We start from the raw sequence: 22696 nt of genomic DNA, 5'->3' as shown, positions 1-22696 counted from the left end.
ATCCTTAAGCTTTTAACAAATAAAATAAATGTTATTGTCTTCTAACTGAAAAAAAAATGGCGTTAAATAAAGATTTAGACAAATGCATTGGTTCAATCCTATACTGGTAATACTTTAATAACTAATAATTTATTTTTTGTAAATATTGCTATTTGGCCCTTTTATTTATTTAATTCATTGCTTAATCCCTGATTTTCATTACAAAACTACTTTACTTCAAATTTTTTCTGGTAACCATTGTGTCAGAAAAAAACAAACATTTTAGGTTCAACTAACAAACTTGTTCAAAGAACGTAAATAAATAGCATGACAAGGATTTGAAGATTAATTATATATATAAAAAAAAGAAAAACAATATGCAATCCATTCATTTGACTTTCTCCTTAAAACTTAAAACTTTTCTTTACGGCTGAGTTTAATGCGACACAGGAATGCACTTACTGTTTTATTTTCACACGCAGTCCTGCGGGTCAGATTAAAATCATTCTTGTGCTTACTCTGAATGCTAATCCGCTCTCGTGTCTTTGCCCAGTGGTGTGTAGGTGTTTAAATTTCAACCATGGACACAACCACCTCCATAAGGATGACCTCTCTGACCGTCCAGAGTCTCTTTGGCTACGTCGAAGAGGAGAACCTGGTGGCCATGAAGACACTTTTGGACAAATTTAGAGATGTGGACAGCAGGAGTGATGTAAGTCTTAACTATTCTTGTTTCAGCATGAAGCAGTGACGGATTGTGTGCATTCTCTTGATCTTTGTCATTTCATTTTAAATGTTTCAGGTCTTAGAAACGGTTGTTGCGGTTTCTTTAGAAATGTAATTAATGCTTTTCAGATCATTATTATTGAAGTTACTTTAGTTGTCTTTACCTTTTTTCAGTTATTCATTGCATTTCTAAAATGTATGAGTTCAATTATTTATGGTTTTATAATCTAATCGATCGTTTTGCCTCCGCTCTTGTTGAGCAAATATTTTATTCTTAATCCATTCATTCTTCCAAAAGTTTTTATTTATTTATTCAAGCACATGTTATTTCTGTTTTTACAAAAAAAATAATACATTGGTAAGGAACATAAAGGTACATAGAATTTTGAAAACTTCAAGCTAGTTTCGGGTCCAGTAATCCTGAGCAGCTCCAGAGAGAAGATGAAGAAGAATAAGGTGATCAATGTTATTAAAATGGAAGATCGATCTAACTTTCAAACTCGTATTTGTGTTTATAGTGGATACATTTTCCATCTATCCAAAAACAATAATTTAAGCAGAAGATAATGCTGGCGTAGCTGGTGTATAAACTTGATGATTAGTTCAATTATATCAGGTTCACATCTACCTTTTTTTTAATTTTCCAGAATGGACAGACTCCTCTCATGGTCGCAGCCGAGCAGGGCAATCTGGAGATTGTGCAAGAACTCATTCGGAGAGGAGCCAACGTCAACCTGGATGATGTTGTAAGCCTAACAGTCTTCCTCACGTGCACGGATCCAGGGTTGCAGCACAGGTTGATGCATAGCTCACGTAGTTTCTTAATCTCAAGATGACGCAGCTGAAGTCGCCGCCTTGATGTTCCATATTGCTGAACTCACCACAGGCTTCACCCACAGCCATTATGAGTCATAATGACAACTTGGTACAACTTGGTTTACCTTCACTCTCTGGCCCAAATCACAGGATCTGTGCACTGGTCTACGCCCTTTGCTTTCTGATTTCACCCTCTGAACACACATATGCACGCACGCACACACACACTCACACAGTCACCCTTTTCTGCCCATGCGCAGCAACAGAAGTTCACCTGCAGACCTCTCATTAACCTTAACTCACGTACAAGTAACCTGCTATCACACACACTCGGTGTCGCAGAGGAAGCGTTACAAGGCGTCACTTACTCTCCCATTTTTATCATAAACGTTCCCATGAGCACCTGGTATGACCAGCTGGTAGGTTCTTTGCTTCGACCGTGTAAGAGTAACCAGGACTAAAGACTCTGGCCTCTGGCTTAAGTTAGATGGAATTTCCCAGGATAATAAGCCGCTCTGCCGTTCAGGACTGCTGGACAGCCTTGATCTCCGCATCCAAGGAAGGACACATCGAGGTGGTGAGGGAGCTGCTGGAGAACAATGCTCACCTTGAACACAGAGATATGGTAAGACTTGTTTAATTTTTCGAAGTGAAGTAAGAAAAACTATTATGGTAGTAATGGTAGCCAGAGAGCGCAAGACTGAATCTGAACTAATCCATGGCAACTGTTGCCAAGAGAGTAACTTGAATTTAAATTATTTGCTGGAGGCTTTCAATGCTTCATGGAACAGGCCACTAAAAAATGAATACAAAAATCAACTTTACAGATAAAATTTAGGACTGAGTTCATGTTCTTGTGAATCCTCATGATCAATCTTACTGAAAATGTAGCTTATTAGCTTGTTTAATTTCACCCCAAAAACTTGAATTTAAATACATCAACCTTTCTATGTCTCAATCTGGTTTCTATGAATATGTAACTAAATGAAGCATCTTCAATGTTACAATCAATACAACACATTTCAAACTATACATAATATATACAATGGAAATAGATGTATAAAAGCTTAACTTAGTTTTTCTGAACAGGTAACTAATGCCCCACAGACCGATAATGGCCTGTGTTTTCAGTGGGCGTAGCTAATAGCCTTTTTGCTAATGTAAATATATCAATGAAAATAGATGTTTGTACTGACACATACTGATGTGGAGAATAATGCCTGAAATTCAAATCACTACATTCGTTGCCATTTAAAAATGTGTGTCTGCAGAGGCCCTCTGTTACTAGATACAAGTTAGATATAAGAGTTACAAATCAAGCTCCATGTTAAGAAACGTTTTGCTATTTGTTATGGATCAGCCTCGGAAAGCCTCTTAAAGCATATTACTGGTGCAGAGATGGATATGCTCTTCCAGTAATCCAATCTACTGTTATTTAATGTTCTCCGTATGGGGCTGAGAATTGATTTCCAGGACGGTGGCAGTTGGGTCAGAGACGAATAGTCTTCTGTGAACGTGCTTCAGCTCTGGATGAGATTATACATTTACAATCATTGGCCGAGTGTGAGGGTGATTTATTACAAGGCCCCTTTTTAGGCCAACATTCAACTGCCGTCTTAAAGAGACTAAGGAAGAGCTCCGAGTCAGCTCTTCACCTGAGTCATAGCTGTTCCCGTTTTATCTGAGATCAGGGGCCCTCGCCACAGTGAGATTTAAAAGAATCCAGACAAAGGTGCTTCTCAGTAGGCAGTGTGTCACACCTGCTCTAAATAGCACATTTTCCCAGCCCCAATTCACACAAGTCATGATGGAACATTTGTCTTTGATTCAGGAGATGATACTACGCTTTGTTTGCAAATATTTCTTACCGTATAGGCCTTTTTAAATAATTGTTCAGTCCTTGATTTAATTTGAATATATATAACGTTTTTGTTGTGGCTCTCAGGGTGGTTGGACTGCCCTCATGTGGGCATCCTACAAGGGCTGCACGGAGGTGGCCAGGCTGTTGTTGGAGAAGGGTGCAAACGCGAACATCACTGGACAGGTATCGAAAACTACTTAACTTTCCGCCAAAAATATCTTCATATGTTTGCTCGTAGTGCGAAATAAAGAGATTGTGAACAAAAGAGGACACCTTCGTTATTAGTTGGGTCAATGTGAATCACATACCTGACACTGATCTACGTGACTTCACCATTCTCCTATTTCCTTAAAGTACAGCGTCTACCCCATCATCTGGGCGGCTGGTCGAGGCCACGCTGAGATCGTCCACCTCCTGTTGCAACATGGAGCCAAAGTCAACTGCTCAGACAAGGTGCTGGATTATTTCTGGTTGTAATCGCACACACGTAGCATATTGTGGATTAAAACGTGACAGATCAATCGGTCTGACTTGATCACACATGCATTTAATTTTCCTTATTTATCCAACCTATGCATTAATTATAGTATGGGACGACTCCACTGATCTGGGCTGCCAGGAAGGGTCACTACCAGAGTGTCATGCACCTTCTTGCCGATGGAGCTGATGTTGACCATGAGGGAGCAGTAAGTAATAATGAATGGATTTGTGATGATGTTTTATAGATATTTATAATGGATTTAAAACAGGATTACAATAAAAGCTGCAAAGAATTGATTTGTGTTATTATTCTTGTCTTAGAGATATATTTTTTCAAAAGCCTTGTAAGACCAATGTTCCAATCTATAAAATAAAAAAATTCAGTTGACATCCCTTATTTAAAAAAATTGCAGCTTTGACGCAGCACATGTATGCTCCTATTATCAACCTGAATTTTTACAGATGACATTGATGAAACGGTTAATGTTAAAGAACAATTCATGATTGTGTGATATTTTATGAAAGATATGAATTTTCTCTTGGCACTTGTTGATCTGTATTCAGATCACACAGATAAAAAGAGAGAATGTGGGAGGAGAACCTTGTATATTCTGTTTTCCTAAATTGTCAACACAAATTCTCTCTTTTTTGTTTTAGAACTCAATGACGGCTCTGATTGTGGGAGTTAAGGGGGGATACACAGAGGTTGTCAAAGAACTGCTGAAGAGAAACCCGAATGTCAACATGACTGACAAGGATGGAAACACGGCGCTGGCTATAGCTGCCAAGGAGGGCCACATAGAGATCGTGCAGGACCTCCTGGATGCTGGCACATATGTCAACGTCCCAGACCGCGTATGAAATATTGTTTTTAAAGGATCAATAACAGACTTTTATCTCAGACTATGTTATTTTGTTGCTTTAGACCGGAGAGACCATGCTGATTGGAGCTGTGAGAGGAGGTCACGTTGAAATTGTCAGAGCCCTGCTGAACAAATACGCTGATATTGATGTCCGTGGAATGGTAAGTACACTTTTTTAATATAAATTATGCTTATAAATCAACTAGAGTTTAAGGCTAACATATTCAAACTGTTTAAGTATTCAATATTCTCTTTATAAATACTGCTTGTTTCTGTCTCTGTCTACGCAAATTAGGATGGTAAGACTGCCCTCTACTGGGCAGTGGAGAAAGGCAATTCTACCATGGTGAGGGACATCCTGCAGTGTAACCCTGACACTGAAAGCTGCACCAAGGTATGATATTAGATTAAAAAAACAAATGTATTTATATGAAAACAATTAATATATAAATATTGTTTCATTTTTAAATGAATGATTTATTATTTTTCTTGGGGTAATATTGTCTTCTCTGTTGTAAGGATGGGGAGACGCCTCTCATCAAAGCAACCAAAATGAGGAACCTTGAGGTTGTGGAGCTGCTGCTGGACAAAGGGGCCAAAGTGTCAGCTATAGATAAGGTGACCCATCACAACAATTCACAATTATACTAAATTACTAATTTGAACTGTGACTCATTGTTTTTTTTGTGTGGTAAATCTATTTTGTTATTGCCCACATAGAAAGGGGACACACCTCTCCATATTGCCATCAGAGGGAGAAGCCGTAAATTAGCAGAGCTGCTGCTTAGGAACCCAAAAGATGGTCGCCTGCTTTACCGCCCAAACAAAGCTGGGGAGACGCCTTACAACATAGACTGCACCCATCAGAAAAGCATCCTCACTCAAATCTTTGGAGCCAGTACGATTAAATCAACCCTGACAAATCTTTACCTTGTCACACTTGTGAGGATCACACATGACATGTTCTCTTTTACAGAGCACCTCTCCCCATCTGAATCTGACGGAGACATGCTGGGTTACGATTTGTACAGCAGCGCTCTGGCTGACATCCTCAGTGAACCCACCATGCAGCCCCCTATCTGTGTTGGTCTGTACGCCCAGTGGGGTAGCGGCAAGTCTTTTCTTCTCAAGAAGCTTGAAGGTAGACCGTATTGCATCAGTGTATGACTTGGTGCTAAAATAAAAACGTATCTGTTTTATCTACAACCTTTCTCCACTATTTCTTTACCAGATGAGATGAAAACCTTCGCAGGACAGCAGATAGAGCCTTTGTTCCAGTTTTCTTGGCTGGTGGTTTTCCTCACTCTACTGCTGTGTGGCTCTCTGGCTGTCGTCCTCGGCTTCACTGTGGATCCCAAGCTAGCCATTGCAGTTTCTCTCAGCCTTCTTGCTCTACTCTACATTTTCTTTGGTGAGTCGAAGATGAAATCATTTAAGTTAAATAGTTAAAGGGATAATTCATTCAAAATTCTAATTTTAATAATCTTCTACTCACCCTCATGTCGGGTTGGGATTATTTTAGAGTAAGCTGTTCCTTTTAAGAATTAAAGGCAAACATTTATTTCCATTTTAATTTAGCTACTGGAGGTCGGTTATCTTCATCCATCTTCATCCAAAAAGACACACTTAAGAACATCTATTACCTCCATTGTGCTCGTCTGTTACAATTATCCTGTTGTGGCAACACGAAAATGTGCTTCCGTCTACTTTTTACACTTAGAGCTCTCGTGATAATTACCTGTAGTGTTTCTTGTCTTAGTAGAATGTAAGCTGTAGAGCAGTAACAGGAAAGAAAGAACATGGTACTTGGAAAAAAACGGAAACGAAAACATGGAGGTCAAAACACTCGCTAGAAACAATCAATAACTTAAATTCTAAGGCACTAAAGCAAGAAGGCAAAATTACTTAAACCTACAAAAACACCGATCAATCAGAAAAAACACAGCTAATTACCATACACAAGAAACTCTTATCTGGCACACTGGTCTGGACATAGACATATATACATAGACGCCGCATCGACTGTAGACGGATGTGTTTAAAGAACTGCTTGGTACAGTGTCATCAGAGGCAGTGGTGCATTAACAAATACAGGGAGAGAGATACTTCTCAATCTTAAAATACAATTATTTTCTGAATTTTGGACCTTATTTTCAAACGGTTTGGTCCCTTCAAATCGTCATACAAGTAGCTATGATGCTGGGTGCTTGGATAATGATAATAATTATAATACAAAAAAAGATTCCTTCTGATAATTTAGTAACTATGGCTATGTTCCTAGCCATAGAAGCTCCTGAAATTAATGTTCTGAAAAACAAGCCACCACAAAGTTGTTGACAAATAAGAACTTCTGTAATAGGAGGAATATACTCAAATGAAATAGAACTTCAAGCAATAAAGACCTGAATGTTTTCTGGGTTATTTTCATTTTATTTGTGTCTGTCTGTCTATCTAGCAAGTGACCCAGTGAAAACAGCTTGACAAATGAGCGATTAGTGATAGTGTAAACACAGCATTCCTCTATAGACCTAATGCATTGTAGGAGCAAGTGGCACTGTACCAAGATGGCCGCCCTGTATACACACCGCTCTGGTGGGCGGCAGCAGTCGATGCGGCGTCTATGTATATATGTCTATGGTTCTGGATGCCAAGGGTTCTTATGCTGCAGGTGATTGCTGCCATTAGGTAGGTTCGTGTGGGAGAAAAGGGAGAAAACAGGAAGTAACAATCCAAAATAAAACCACAATACAAGAGAAGAATGACAGCTGCATTAAAATAGAAATACATTTTTGCCTATAACTGAAAATAATGCCAACCCTTAGTCCGAATTAGCTTAAGTAGAAAATGAGTGAAATTGGAATTTTGGGTGATCTACTGTATGACTTTAAATACTAAATCACTTTTCCTCAATAGGTGGTGCTGTTGTACAACTAAAGCTGCTTAATTGTTCCTTTGCTATGAACTTTTTCAAAATAATCTTTGCCATTGAAAACATTCCGATTGTATACACATAACACTTTTAATAGTGATCAGATGTGTTAGCATATTGCTTGTCATCTGGATTTTGACTCTTCCCTACTCCGCTTTTTTACAACAGTGTTGGTGTATTTTGGAAGCCGCCGCGAGAGGGAAAGCTGGAACTGGGCTTGGGTCATTAGCACACGGCTGGCTCGCCAAATTGGCTACTTAGAACTGTTGCTAAAACTGATGTTTGTCATCTCACCTGAACTCCCAGAGCAAACAACACGTGCACTTCCTGTCAGGTAATGAAAACATTTATCTTGATACTCGGTCCTGTTGCTTACGTCAAATACTGACGCCTAGAGTTGTAATAACGCTCCCTGTGATGTCACACAGGTTTTTATTTACGGACTACAACCGTCTGTCGAGTGTCGGTGGAGAAACATCCATGGCTGAGATGGTCGCGACGCTCTCGGATGCTTGTGAACGGGAGTTCGGCTTCATGGCCACTCGTCTGTTCCGGGTTTTCAAAAATGATGAAGTACAAGGTGACTATATTATTTCCATGTTTGAGCCACAATTTCACCAAAAATATTTGTCACATTTTGGTGGACATTAGAGTGCATAACCAAGTCAACCTATTATTGGTTCAAGAAAGTATTGTATTACGTTGTGGTTGTTTTTTATTTAAATATAATGTTTTGTAAATTTTGGTGAATTTTTAAACACTACTTTTCATACCTAGATCCCATTTGTTCTGACTTGTTTTTGAGGACTACTTTTGTAATAATCAGAAATGACAGTTATGGAATACTAAATACACACTAAGGAGGTGAAGACGCATCTAGATCTGTTTTCGTTAAACAGAGAGTGAAGTCCAATATTCAGTCTTTATTGTCATTATAAAGCACTTAAAAATGCATTACAATTAAATAAATGAATCAAACGGTACACAAAATACAAAGAAATGAGTATACAGTGAAATTATTTATTAAAATGTGAACGCTGACTGCCAAAGGAAGGAGTTTGATTGTAAGTTGGAGAAAATGTCCCTGAGTCTGGTATTGTTTGATGTTTCTGTAACGCTTTCCTTATGGCAGCGTTTCAAACAGTCCATCATCAATATCCAGACCCATTGTGCAGCCTACAATCCCTTGCCACCTCCGTCAACTCCTTTCTATCCTGTTCCTCAAGCTACCATACCTTAATGTTAAACTTGGGCGGAGAATGCTCTCTATAGCTAACCTGTTAAAGTTTGTGAGCAACAGAGGAAGAAGAGTCGTCGTTGTGTCTTCTTCACCAGGTATTGAGCGACCAGGAGAGGTCAGAGGAGATGTTGATGTCCAGTAACTTAATTTTGTCCACCCTCACTCTGTATATTCAGAGAAGTGTGCTAAGTCTTCATTCACCTCCTATAGTTAACTGTAACCACCTTGGTATTGCTGCTGTATTTTGTTTTTTATTTGAATCAGGAGTCTGGAATGTATTTTGTCCTACACTGTAAAAATAAGTCTCTCAAATGACAACAGTTAACTGTCTTTACAGCTTAAATAGTATATCACAGTAATAAACACATTACATAACTTTAATTTCAAAGTCTCTATCGGAATAAAATATTTTTTGTGAAAACCAAAAAATGGCCAAATTCTTGGAAAAATACCATAAAGTACAAAAGATAAATTATTGTAAAAAGAGCGGCATTGATCTGCCCAAATGAATTTTTTTAAATTACACTGGGGATTTGTTAAACAATCTGCAAAACCTAGTTCTAAAGAGTGGACAAACAAACAAAACAATATTCCAAAGGAGACCTCCAGAGGGATCAATAAAGTTTATATATCTATGTAGGAACATGTTAAAAATAAGTTCCAGAGGTCAATAAATAATAATGTATATGTACAGACAATGATCCTGACAACAATTGAACTTCTAATCCGGATGATTAAATTATATTTAAAAATTATATACATTTGATATTTGTATTTGATTTCTAATTTTTCTTCCTGAAATTTAGGTTTAATTGGCGTTAATCAATCCATAAAAGAATATTTCACCATTAAATCAACAGCATCAATATATTTTTTAGCATCAAGTAAGGAAAAAGTTTGTTAAAATGTAATGGTACAATGGTAAAATGGTACATTTTACTGTTAAAAACAAAGAAACAACTTTTTTATTATTATTATTTTTATTTTTATGGTGATATTTTGAATTAACACTTTTTTAAAACCGTCAACAACTTGTCATGTAATTTTTTTTTAAGGTAAATGTTTTTTGAAAATATAAAATTGTACTTTTTATGGTAAAATGTTGAATTAAACACATTTTGTGACTGTAAAATCGTCAATACACTTTTTTAACCGTAGACAAAAAACTTAATTAAAAGGTAAACATCGGTAAACACAACTGCCAATATTCAACTGTAAACACTACGGCATTATTATTATTACTGTATAAGGCTTTTAAGTTCTGCACTAAGTTTGAATAAGACAGCAACAGCTGTTTTGAACCAAAATTATAGTAAGTTTTTGTATGAAAAGTTTTCTTTTCTATTTCTTGATCTAATCCCTCTATTATTTAATTTTTAAGGCAAAAAGTGGAAGAAGACATGTTGCGTTCCCTCCTTTGTGCTGTTTGCTTTGACTCTGGGCTGCCTGATCACTGGAATGGGTCTGGTGGCAATTTTCAAGGTGGGTTAAATTAATTAACTCCTAGGATTTCTTATGTTTGTAACTGTTAGACAGATTGTTTATTTTTATTAATGGGCCGAAAGCAGCTAAATACAAGAATGAAATGATCATTTTCTGGCTCCCTCCAGTGTCACAAAGGTGTAACTGCAATGTAATGGAATATATTCAAAGGCTCTATATTTGTCATTTTCTGGTTTAATTTTCCACTGAGAAAAAAAAGCCTCTCAAAACAAACACAAGGTTCTGTAGTAAAAAACATTGTTAAAGTCATAATTCAGCAGTCACACAAAGTCAAATGTAAGGTTTTGCTGCTTCAAATCTTCAATTTAAATCTTCAAGTTGAGTCAGCAGCATATGTGTTGCCTTAGAAGACTAAACCAACAGTTAACTTCTTGCTAAATGAAATGCAGTCATCATCTGTTCTGCGTTAATTGCCAGGTGAACAGTGAAAACCTGACGGTGAATGCCGTGATGATAGCGATGGCGAGCATTGTGGGTCTGGCTCTGCTGCTCAACTGTCGGACCTGGTGGCAGATGGCAGACTCTGTCCTCAACTCTCAGAGGAAGCGCCTGCACAGCGCTGCCAACAACCTGCATAAACTCAAGAGTGAAGGATTTATGAAGGTAAATAGGTCAACAGGGAACAGTTGGTTGATTTCAATACATTTAGACTGCTTGATACGTCAAATGTTATATATACAATTTAAAATGTGGCCTTTTTTTCCACCACAGGTTTTAAAGCATGAGGTTGAGCTGATGTCAAAGATGGCAAAGTCCATTGATGGATTCACTCAGAACCAGACTCGTATGGCCGTCATCATCGATGGTCTGGATGCTTGTGAACAGGACAAAGTGCTGCAGATGCTTGACACGGTTTGTTTGTGTGTGTGTGTGTGTGTGTGTGTGTACAGCTTTCTCTTGTCTGATGAGTGGATAATTTCAAATTAATTGAATTTACCAACATCTGTCACTTCAAGCAGATTTATAACCATGAGACAAACTGTTGTAGAGCAGCTGCCGTGTGGCTTTGACTTTCAGCTCTTCTCTTACCTATGCGTGCAGAGCGCACACATCTCTCGTGGCAGAACCCTGGAGTTCCCAGCTGTCCGAGCTGGCCTCAAACTTGAGATTCCTTCAGCCAGCTGCTGTAATGGAATTTCCTTTAGCCAAATGTTATTATTTCCAGAAGTGATCACAAAGTAGATGGCAACCTCCTGCGCACTAATGTAATGTACTCATCTCTTCGAATCACTCTCAAGTCATCTTTTGTTGAAGAGACTTTAAACGGCTCTGACTCTGAAGTAGCTCAGAAGAACGAGCAAATTACATCTTTGGCTTTCTATCAGTCCAAGACTCATTGCTCATGTGCTCTCGGTCGACCTTCAGGACAGCTGTTTCGTGGCCTGAAGGTTCATTGGCCTGAGGCTTCGAACAAGCACCAAACAAGCCATGTATACATGCGCCCCAAATTAGTATCCTGTGACACTTTTACAACATCCCCCAGTGAACAAAGTGGAAATTCCCAACATTTTCAGCCTCAAGCATTCCGCTGTAACTCAATTCTCTAGCTGCAATGTAAATTCAACTAATGGGAAAGCAGATTTATGTTGGTTACATTTCTGTTTTAAGTTGTTTATTAAATCCAGATTTCAACATGATAGAAGAAGACCAGAGCCTTCTGGTGATTTTAGCGACATTAATAATAAAAAGGCATGAATTTCATTGCTGTCAAAATGATTTATTTTTACAAAGTTTCTTACTCAAGATGACGGATTTAAGCATTTTTTGCACACATACAACAAATGATGTGCATTTTGAAAGTTTGACTTTAATCAGAATTCTTCATGGATTAGAAGTGCATTAGACATATAATTCTGTAATCTAGCAATTAAGGATTTGGAGGAGGATTTTAGAATGTTGAAACAAATGTCCCAATTAAATCAGTCCCTCCAGACTTTCTGGCAATCCTGTGATTGTTAGGGCTTAAGTGGCTCAGTTAGGAGAAGCCTTTATAAAAAAAACAAAAAAACAACAAAAGTGATTTTAATTTGCATGACAAGTGAAACAAATGGTGAAAAAACATGTTGGCACATTTTTGGTTGTTTCTACAGTTCTTTGCTGGAATTCTGGTTCATACATATGGCTTTCTACGATATAATCTTTACTTATTAATCATATAAAATTACAATATATTACAGATTTTTCACCATATTTGTAATGTCTTATCCAATAATATCCTGTTTTCGCTTGCTAATCATGATCCAAACTATTTCCATCTGCTTGTGCGGGTCATCAAAACCTCTTTCCTGGCTTTTAATTCAAAAATACAATGATTCATATGTCTGACAGCCTGTATACCAATATTTGATATTACATTATGTTTATACTTTCAGGTTGATTTACATTTCATTCTACTTTTAAATTTACAATACCCTGTAGATATTTGTGTTAACCCTACTTATGGTCATAAAGTTTTGTGTACTTGAGACGACACCTTTGTAGCACAAAACCTTTTTTTAATGAATGAAGCACTAGAGACCCAAGTTCAAACAATTGATTAAAAATCAAGAATCATTTTAATGAGAGTGGATTTCGATGATGTCATTATTTTGAGCAAGTCATAATTTACATGATTCTTTCTTCTGCCAGGTGCGAGTGCTCTTCTCAAAGGGGCCTTTTATCTCCATCTTTGCAAGTGACCCTCATATCATTATCAAAGCCATCAACCAGAACCTCAACAGTGTGTTGAGAGACTCCAACATTAACGGCCACGACTACATGAGGAACATCGTCCACCTGCCGGTCTTCCTCAACAGCAGAGGACTCAGCACAGCCAAGAAGCTTTGCATGGCCGCCCCCTCTAATGGTGAAGCATTGGCCGCTGAAGGTAAAGGGCTCCCTGATTTTAGTGCATTTCAGTAAAGGATTTGATGATATGAATTAATTCCTTTTTTTTGTGCAGGATGGCATGAAGAAGTAGATCGTAAGGTTTCTCAGGGTAGTTTGGGCCCTGAACCTGCCAAGTTTGGCAGCAAGAGTGCTCTCAATCGAAGGGTAGGTTTGTTTGAAGCCATTCATTTTTTGGGATAAATGGTTAAAAGCATTTGTAAATTAAGATTTTAAACTCAAAATACTTATTCAGTCCATTTTGAGAAATATCGTTTTAAGTCCAAATAAAAAGGCGTTGCTGCACCTATAAACATGGATGTTGACTAGTGCTGTGGGTCCCCAACCTTTTCTACATTGGTTGAATGCTGGCGTTAATTTTCATGGATCGGCACTTAAAACGTGGAGGAAAACCAGAAAAATGAATTGAACGTGAGCTGATCCAAAATACATCTCAACAAAACTCTAAATCAGAGGAAGCAACATTATGATGTAGAGTTTGTGTTTGCTTGATGGTTTACGTTTATGAGTGGAAGTGGCCAAAATAAGCATCCTGACAAGAGTCAAAGCCTTATGTTACCTCTTTAAAAACGGCAATAATCACTACTAAATAAATACATGTGATATTTTAATTTTTTTGTAGCCTGGTGACGAATGTGTGCTATAGTGAACCCCAGTATTGGAGAATTTTGAGAATAATTCTGAATGAAGAGAAGATAGTGATTTCCTCATTTGACTTCTGTAGCTGTAAAACAAATATATAAAAAATGACTACTTTGTACAGAAATTCCAGATAAAGTCTCAGATTTTGTCTCCACTAATGCGAGCATAGAAACAACAAAAGAAAAATTTTCTTGCCAGAAAATAACCGTATTTGAATGTGAAAGAAACTTCTGCGGTATTCACAACAGCAGAACAAAGTCTTGAGCCGCTGCTTTCCCCATTGCTCTCGCTTCCTGGAGGGGTGTTCAGCTGAAGAGTCAGTGCTGGCAGGCGGTACAGAGGCCAGAGGACAGAAGGAGATTGAAGGAGCCAAAGTTCCTGGAGTAATTGATGTAATAGCTGTTTATCCTTCCCGCTGTGTCGCCATAGCCTAATGACAAGCCTGAGCAGCAGTGGGTCTACGGGACAAAACGCTGGCACAAGATCTGCCGGTTGGAGGCTTAGTGATTTTGCTGTTGCTGACGCCTTCGTTCCTCCTATGAGACCTCACCTCTGACCGCCCACTGCGTCCTTGTGTGTTCGTAGTGATGTTTACTACCTTGAACGTCCAATAAAGTAACAACAAACTACGAGATAATAATGACCATGATGTGCGTGTAGTTTATGCATACTTATTAAGTTATTACTTAATATTACAGAGCAAGAAAAAAAAAGTTAAACTTAACAACTATATCCTTCTCGACCTTGCAACCACGCTGAGAGGCTGGCCCTCCGTTTCATCTCTGCGATAAAGAGGTCATGAGACTGGCATTATAACTTCAAAGACTACCAAAAAGCTTTTCCTTGGCTCATGACCAGGGCAGCTGTCTGATATCATCACAGATGGTTGCTGGTAGATTTGTGTCAATTGGGTACTTTTACCTCGGTAATACAGAATCCTTCTTTCTTCATGAAGTGACAAATATTTTCTGCTTCATCCTTTGCTTTCATAGGATACATACCGCCGGCGCCAAATGCAGAAAACCATCACCAGACAGATGTCATTTGACCTGACAAAACTGCTTGTAACAGAAGACTGGTTCAGTGACATCAGCCCACAAACCATGAGGAGGCTGCTCAATATAGTTTCCATCACTGGTAAGAAAACCTGTTGTAGCTCTAACCATTAAATAATAGTCGAATCTACCTTTGAATGAAAATGTTCATTGTGCAGCTATATTTATTTGAACATTAAAAAAGAAAAGGTTATCTAAATAAATTAGAAAAAATGGGATATAATATATGTGTGTAGACCCTGAAGTTGTCTGTCGGTCTCTCTGTTTATCTATCTGTCGGTCTATTTTTAGAGGTATAGAATAGTTCTTTGCTGCGAAACGAAAATCAACAATAAAACATTACTACAGTTATTAAAAAAACTAAGGAACTCCGAAGAAAGGGATGTGGATAATATTGTATTGTTCTGACAGGTCGTCTGCTGCGCGCCAATCAGATCGTCTTTAACTGGGATCGTCTGGCTTCGTGGATCAATCTGACAGAAGAATGGCCCTACAGGACGTCATGGATCATTCTTTTCTTGGAAGAGAGCGACGGCGTTTCTGACCATCTTGCTCTGAAAACAATTTACGAGAGGTACACATGCACACACCTGTGGGATAAATAATCCTTACTTCTATAGGTGACACAATTTGTGACCATTGATGATTTGAAGCTACTGAGTTCTGCGATCGTAAAGTGGTGCCCAAAGAGAAATCTTTGAAGATAAAAGATTATACAGAGCTGGAACTTTCTGTTCCTCTGACTTTCTCTCCACTTTCTCTCTTCTATCCTATAGCTTTACTAGTTTGAATTTCTCTTTATTTTTTATAAATTTAAAAGCATCAGATAGTATTAAGGGGGTTACCATTATTGTGTGTAAAAAGACTTGTAATAAGCAACAATGCAATTCTGTTCTAACTATGTTTTTGATTATATTTTTGTTTAGACTTTAGTCTAGATACTTTTTCGGCAATAAAAACCCTTAGACAAACACACGGAGAGATATAAATTTAAAACTATTCTGACCTGTTCAGTCACAAAAACGTTTTGCCAGCAGGTGGCAGTAGAACATCTAGATTAAATTTCGTATCCATTAAACATCTGTAACACTGTTGCTGAATTTAAAAGACGGGAAGTAAGCGCATAGTTCAACTGCAGCCATCCATCATGTACATGTATATGTGCATGTATGTGGGTAGTTCATTTTAGGATCTCCTGTGACGATCTGTCGAGGGTGTGAATCAACTCTTTTAAGATGGAACCTGGAAATGAAATGAATGAACATATATGCTAATTTAAAATTCTTCCTCGTGGATTGATCAAGAGGATCTCTTCTTGAGCATGCTTGTGGTCGGAGGTTTCAAGATGGACACAGGCTTGTGGCAAGGCTTGTCCACTGCTGTGCATCATACGCTGGCCTTTAAAGGTTGCACTCTGTCACAATACACTAGTTCCTGTGACTCCTGCGGCAGGAAAGTGTCACAAAGTGTTACTGTCAGCCATTCAGCCGGCGAGATTCACGCCTCCCCCCAAATTCACAGAAGTAAAACCTCATTAGAGCCTTTTGTTTTTCACAGAACAATAAAACCATGTCAAGGTTGCAGTAAGAAGAGGAGAATAAGAGGTTAATCAACCGCTTGTTTTCAGGATATAATAGTTCATTTTTTTATTCTGGAGAAAGATTCACTGTTGCGTCACTTGCGTCATTTGAACAGAGTTAACTGCAACAGATAATTGATGCATCAGATGCAATTCTAGATCAACCGCCCTGATTTAGAAACGTCATATTTTTGACCAACAGTCTTGTCTTTATGAGTTTCTCACTGCGTGTCTTTCCAAATGGCTGCTCAGTTTTTCTGTGATCGTAGCAGAAGCAGAATTAATGATGATGACAGGAAGCCCTAAACAGGCTTAACAAGACTCCTTGCCTTGGGCTTTATCTCCTGCACAAATCTTCCCCTGATAAGATTCGGGTCACAGTCTTGGTCTGTGTACCCTTTACTCTCGCCTCTTCTCTCTATTTACTCATGCTCTAGAGCACTTAAAGTCCCTTTGTTGTTTGCCGTAATTTATTCTGTCTCTTTCTTTTGAGAAGGATGGTCACTTGAACCTCTGTTTTATGTAAAATTTTTCAGGTCCTACTTTCTATTTTAATAGCAGCTCAAATAAGGTTTTGCTTCAGTGTGAGTGCTTATTTATCACGCTCAGCCATTTTTGCACAGCACAACTATGCTTCCCCTGAGCGTAACTAAGTGAATATATTAGTGCTGAAGTGAACATGGGGGTGAGTCAGCCCCTTATAGGTCAACTGTCGCCCTGCATCTCAGTCACAAGGCCTGCATGCTCTCATCCTTTATCAGTTTGCCAGGACTAGAACAGCCACTGTACACAGTGTGGAGGTAGATTTGAACTATGAAAGCCCAAAAAAACTGGAGTTTGTCTGTATTTAAAGTAAAGTCTGTTAAATCCAAATAGAATCGTGACAAAGTTGCCTGACAACAGAACTCTTAAGGGAAAGTTTAATTCTTAGGATCTGAGGATTAATCCAGAAAAGCCATAATCTGATGGAGAATGTCTAATCGGTTAATATCCTCAACAATTTTCATTGTTCTGTGTCCATATGAACTCTTCGACAACGTTAAGTGTGAACTAGCTTTGTCAAACATTTTAAATGTAACTTTTGGCATAATTTAAATGTATAGGATCGAGTTTGTCTATTTCTTTTTTATTTTCTATTGGTACACTTAAATTTGTTCTAGACTCTGAGTGTCTAATCTAATCTAATCTAACCCCTTCTTTTGAATAGAAAATATGAGTCCAACTTGTGGGCTGGGGCCAAATCTGGCCTGCCAAGTCTTCATTATATGTGGCCTGCTCAATAGGTGACAAATATTTTTGCCTCTTTGACACCCTTGGGATAGATGTATAGAATAAGGTGCTGATATATTCACTTTAAATTTGTTCATATTGTATGTGAAGATTATTAACAAACAAAGTTCCAATTGCTTCCGTAAGCACCAGATCACTTGCAGTGCTTTAGGTGGCAGATGTTGATAACTTGAATAACAAAAAACACTTAAGGTTGCTGATTTTTCATTGCTTTCATTTATGTTAAAGGGAAACTAATTTGATAACCCAACTCGCATGTTTCAAATGTTTAAGGCTTCCTCTCTAAGAAGCAGTAAGATTCGCTGTAACCTACGTGACCTCTGGAGTAGCCTTTGAAAGGTCCAGCTGTGCTCTGCTGTCACTGCCTCAGTGACGTCATTAGCGCTTCACATCGGCCTGTTAAATGCTTGCTCCATTGCAAATAAATCCTTTTCTCTGAATGATCTCTTCACAAGAGAAAAGTTGGATTTATTTTGTCTTTCAGAGACATGACAGAGAGAGGAGGAGTTTATTCATCTTAATGAATGCTCCTGCTAGCTGCCCTGTCGTCGTGGGGGTGGTTTGGCTGCAGTTTATAGAAAGTATATAGATAGTTTTTCATGCAAGTGATTCAGACGCAGGAATTCTCTTCTTTTGAGTCGCAAATGACCTTGGTTGGTTCTACAAGAACTTTCTATTGTGTTTCAGTCTAGCATCCAGTGACTTTTTATATTCCATTATTCAAATCGATTCGAATTCGAATCTGTTCTTATTTTCGGAGACTTTAATCTTCATATTGATGATGTCACATCTTGCTCTGCTAAAGAACTTTTAACTTTAACTGAACCCTTAAATTTTGAGCAACATCTTTCTGAACCCGCTCACTAAAAGGGACATTTTAGACTTAGTTTTTAGTCTTGGCCTGGACATTTCTAATGTGTCTGCACATGATGTCCATCATTCTCTTGTTTTGTTTAACCTGGTCTTTGTCCCTGAACCTATAAGTAAGGTTTCAGAGGCGTGTTATCTCAGCTGATACATCAGACAGTTTTTCTGCTATGTTTGATCCTCTTTTCTTCAATGATTGCCATAACGTGGACAGTTTGATTCACTTGTTTCACTAATCATTTTGTTGAAATACTAAATCAAGTGGCACCTGTTAAATCAAACTTGACTATTCAGAAAAAATTTGGCCTCCCCTTTAGTGTGGAACCTCTGCTGTCACTGAGCCTGTCTCCAGTCTGTGGTCCGCATTTAACAATGTGACTGTGATCAATATTTCGGCACTGGTGAGCAAGATGAAACCATCCTTTGCTTGTCCGACGTCCTTCGTGTAGGCTCTTTATTAAAGTATTAGATGTAATTCACCCCTGGGTTACCAAAATGGTAAACCTCTCCCTTTTCACAGGGTTTTTTCCAAATGCATTTAAGCATGCCATTGTGGAGCCTTAACTCAAAAAGCCTGGCTTAGACCTGACTAACCTCAGTAATTCCAGGCCTATTTCTAAGCTTTTCTAAGCTATTTCTTCTTTTCAAAGATCCTAGAGAAGGTGGTGTCTGAGCAGCTACCATTGTTCCTGGATCAGAGCGACATCTTTGAGAAGTTTTAGTCTGGCTTCTGCAAAGTCCAGTGACATCATGATGTTGGCTGACTCGGGTAAATTCACTGTTCTGGTTCTCTTGGGTCTGTCCTCAGCCTTTGACACAGTTGATCACCAGATCCTGCTGAGAAGACTGAGGGATGAAGTGGGACTGTTTGTTCGAGTTGTTCTCGTTATACCTTTCTGGGGGCAGTTTCAGTGTATCTGCCAATCAAATAAGGTCTGAATCAGGGTCTGTTGTGTGGAGACCCTCAAGGTTCTGTTTCAGGTCCTTTATTATTGTCGCTGTACTTGATTCCCCTGGGTAAAATCCTTCAGAGATTTCCTGATGGTTCTTATCACATTTTTGCTGATGACATCCAGCTCTACTGCTCTTTTGATCCAACTGAGTCCCAGATGCTGAACAGCTTAGTCACTCGTTTGGTAGAAATCAAACATTGGCTGAGTGAAAACACTTTGCAGCTAACTGAGGACAAAAGCTATTGTGCCTGATGATAAGGTTCAGGGTTGAGTCAGTACTTAGGTGACTTGGGCCAATCTGTCAAACGGAGCCTGAGAAACCTGGGTGTAGTATTTGACAAAGACATGTCTCTAGTACAACACTGCAGAAAACTGATCAGAAACTGTTTATTTCAACTGAAAACTCCAGGCTGTTGCTCCTAAGCTTTGGAACAATCTTTTTTCCCCTCTGGGTTTGATGCAGTCTACTGACTTCTTCAAGAAACATCTTATTTACATACTTTTTTATTTGTTCAGGCTTTTCCTTGATTTTCTGGGACTCCTGTTTTTGTCTTATGTGTCTTGGCCTTTTAAAGTACATATTTTAAGTGTGTATTGTTTTTGATTGTTAAAGCGCTTTGTGACCCTGGTCTAGAAAAGCGATTTACAAATAACCATTACTTACTTACTATTTTTCTTAGGCACATTATCACTACCATTCATTAAGTGTATATGATCTTTTTGTATGCACAAAGCTGGTTTCCGTTCAGTTGATCACAAGCTCATAGCAAACACCGTTTAAATGAGGCCGTCAGTAGCTTAATGAAAATAGCATCTTTATTACAGTTACGCTTAAACTACTGTTTTCCATTAGTCTGTCTGTTATTCTCTTGCTTCAGAGCAATTTCATTGCGCTCGGCCATTTAGCTGAGATACTTATCTTAAGACTTTTACGAACGCCTCACACTGTTATGTTCTGTTCCTATATATCACGTGTTATACCCGCTGTCAGCTTTTAATTATTCTGAGATGTTCTATGATGCATATCTTTGACAGATTGGTTTATATTTTGGATTATGTTGCACAGAGTTTATTCTTGGATGCCTGTGTTCTGTGTTCAGCGACAGGAATTTTGAAAAAAAAAAAAGTGTCACTGGTCCACAAACCAGATTTCTGCTCTGACATCTGGTGCCCTGTGTCTGCCAGGACGCCCCCGCTGTACTTAAAGTGTGTTTCTGGTGCTACACCTGAGTCACACACACACATGCACGCACGCACATGCACGCACGCACATGCACGCACGCACATGCACGCACGCATGCCGTCATACAGCATTATTGCATGCCATGTGCTAACAGCCATACACACACTTTGCTCTCACACACCAGTACAAGAGCATATGTCACCCCAAATCCTAAGAGGATGAGTGTAATTAATCAGACCCTGAGATGCACAGTGCGTTCAGAAAACAAGCATATGCACACACAGGGCGTGCTCACACAGTGAGGAAGCACATCGCAACAGACAAAATTGTCTCAGGTACAACAGAAAGTAGAAACTGTCAGACATCCTTCACCAGACTCTAAGCTTTGAACTGCCTTGAGAACAATTGAATCAAGTGTTCTCCTTTATAGCAAATTGATGGCGTGATCTTAATACTGATGCTATAGAGTAACACCCCCCCCTCCAAAATATAACTCTCATCTCTCGCAACCAAACACTAACAAGAAGTGTCCAATGTCATTTAGTTCCATATATGTGAGATAAGAGCTCACATACAATCTATTGAAAGTTTTTTTTTTCAATTCAATTCAATTCAATTTTATTTAAAGTGTCTTATCATAACAAAGTTATCTCAAGACACTATACAGTTGAAATAAGACTACAGTTGATTAAGGAAAAATAGATCCCAGCAATTCAACAAAGAGCAAGAAACAAAACACTGTACAGTGAGCTGTACAGTGAGCAATGGCGAGGAAAAACTTCCTTTTAGAAGGCAGAAACCTCGAGCGGAACCAGACTCATTGTTGACGGCCTGCCGCTTTGACCGGCTGGGAGGAAGGATGGGGGGGTAGACAGATGGATAAGGAGAGGAGTGAGGGAGGATATAGTGAGAGAAAAGAGGAGAGTGTAAGAGGGTCCATGGGGGTGCTGGAGATAACTCGGGATCTGATGACGTGGTGAAGATCCTGGATCAGCAGAAGCTCTGGAGGTGGATCCCTGGATCAGCAGCAGCTCTGGAGGTGGATCCCTGGGGCTCCGGGAGAGAAATAAAAAGGTGTGGGTTTGGGACAAATGTATACAATACACAGGTATACAGACTCTGGTGACGGGTGAAGATATATAGAGGGGAGGGGGGGGGGGGGAGGTTGAAATAGCCAGGCCAGAGAGCACATACCTTTTTGGATTCCTTACAAACTTTTTATGACCTTGATGAAGTCCATAACATAAGACCTATTGTTTGAGTGATTTCCTTTGAAAATATGAGAATAATAATGATGGCAAAAGCTTTAAAAGTGTTCTCTCATACTCTCTGAGGGAGCCCATTGTCCCACCGTTTAATCCTCCTAGGAGGTTTTTCAATAATGGACGGTGTAAAAAAGGTAATTCAATTGCTTGTTGAGCTGCCAATAAGCACCAAAATGTGTGTGCATTTGGGGAAGAGTCTGCAAATGCCTCCTGTGCCTCACTGTTATTTTGGCTTGCTCACAGATTTTTACTCACCACAGCAGAGAGATGCTGTTACCAAGACCGTTCATGAGATAAACCCAAAAGGAAAGTAAAAAAAGAAATGGAATGGTTCGACTAAGATAAAGCCGGCAAGAGTACAGTGATAAGACGGAGAGCATCGGGTCTCTGGAGGTTGTGGAGTAAGTGCATGAACGCCTATTTAAGATCCAACCACTGGCACGTTTGTGGTAGAGGCAAATTGTATTTGGTCTGTTTGGGTCTCAGGTGGTTCCAGCCTCAGGTGATGCTGCTGCTCTTGGTGAGATAGTCCAGGTGGTGGACACACACAGATTTGCGTGGATGTCCCCTGAGGTCTTC

General features: G+C 38.9%; 1 protein-coding gene across 4 annotated transcripts in view; it reads left to right on the top strand.

The window, feature by feature from the left end:
- kidins220a (kinase D-interacting substrate 220a) overlaps nt 1-22696 on the top strand; it is a 42058-nt gene that overhangs the window by 3087 nt on the left and 16275 nt on the right. For all 4 annotated transcript variants that reach the window (XM_087780104.1, XM_087780103.1, XM_087780101.1 and 1 more), the window contains exons 2-23: nt 533-691; nt 1353-1451; nt 2048-2146; nt 3467-3565; nt 3737-3835; nt 3970-4068; nt 4520-4717; nt 4788-4886; nt 5021-5119; nt 5245-5343; nt 5446-5623; nt 5702-5866; nt 5957-6136; nt 7823-7988; nt 8083-8234; nt 10276-10376; nt 10815-11000; nt 11109-11249; nt 13026-13263; nt 13339-13430; nt 14918-15062; nt 15392-15554. In XM_087780104.1, coding sequence (XP_087636230.1) covers nt 560-691; nt 1353-1451; nt 2048-2146; nt 3467-3565; nt 3737-3835; nt 3970-4068; nt 4520-4717; nt 4788-4886; nt 5021-5119; nt 5245-5343; nt 5446-5623; nt 5702-5866; nt 5957-6136; nt 7823-7988; nt 8083-8234; nt 10276-10376; nt 10815-11000; nt 11109-11249; nt 13026-13263; nt 13339-13430; nt 14918-15062; nt 15392-15554 — 3029 coding nt within the window. In that variant the 5' untranslated portion in view covers nt 533-559. The remainder of the gene's footprint in view (nt 1-532; nt 692-1352; nt 1452-2047; nt 2147-3466; nt 3566-3736; nt 3836-3969; nt 4069-4519; nt 4718-4787; nt 4887-5020; nt 5120-5244; nt 5344-5445; nt 5624-5701; nt 5867-5956; nt 6137-7822; nt 7989-8082; nt 8235-10275; nt 10377-10814; nt 11001-11108; nt 11250-13025; nt 13264-13338; nt 13431-14917; nt 15063-15391; nt 15555-22696) is intronic.

This window comes from Callionymus lyra, chromosome 18, assembly GCF_982586985.1.
Source record: "Callionymus lyra chromosome 18, fCalLyr1.hap1.1, whole genome shotgun sequence".
In the NCBI taxonomy this organism is placed as follows: domain Eukaryota; kingdom Metazoa; phylum Chordata; class Actinopteri; order Syngnathiformes; family Callionymidae; genus Callionymus; species Callionymus lyra.
The sequence above is the reverse complement of the archived record's forward strand: the minus strand, read 5'-3'. Positions and strand labels throughout refer to the sequence as shown.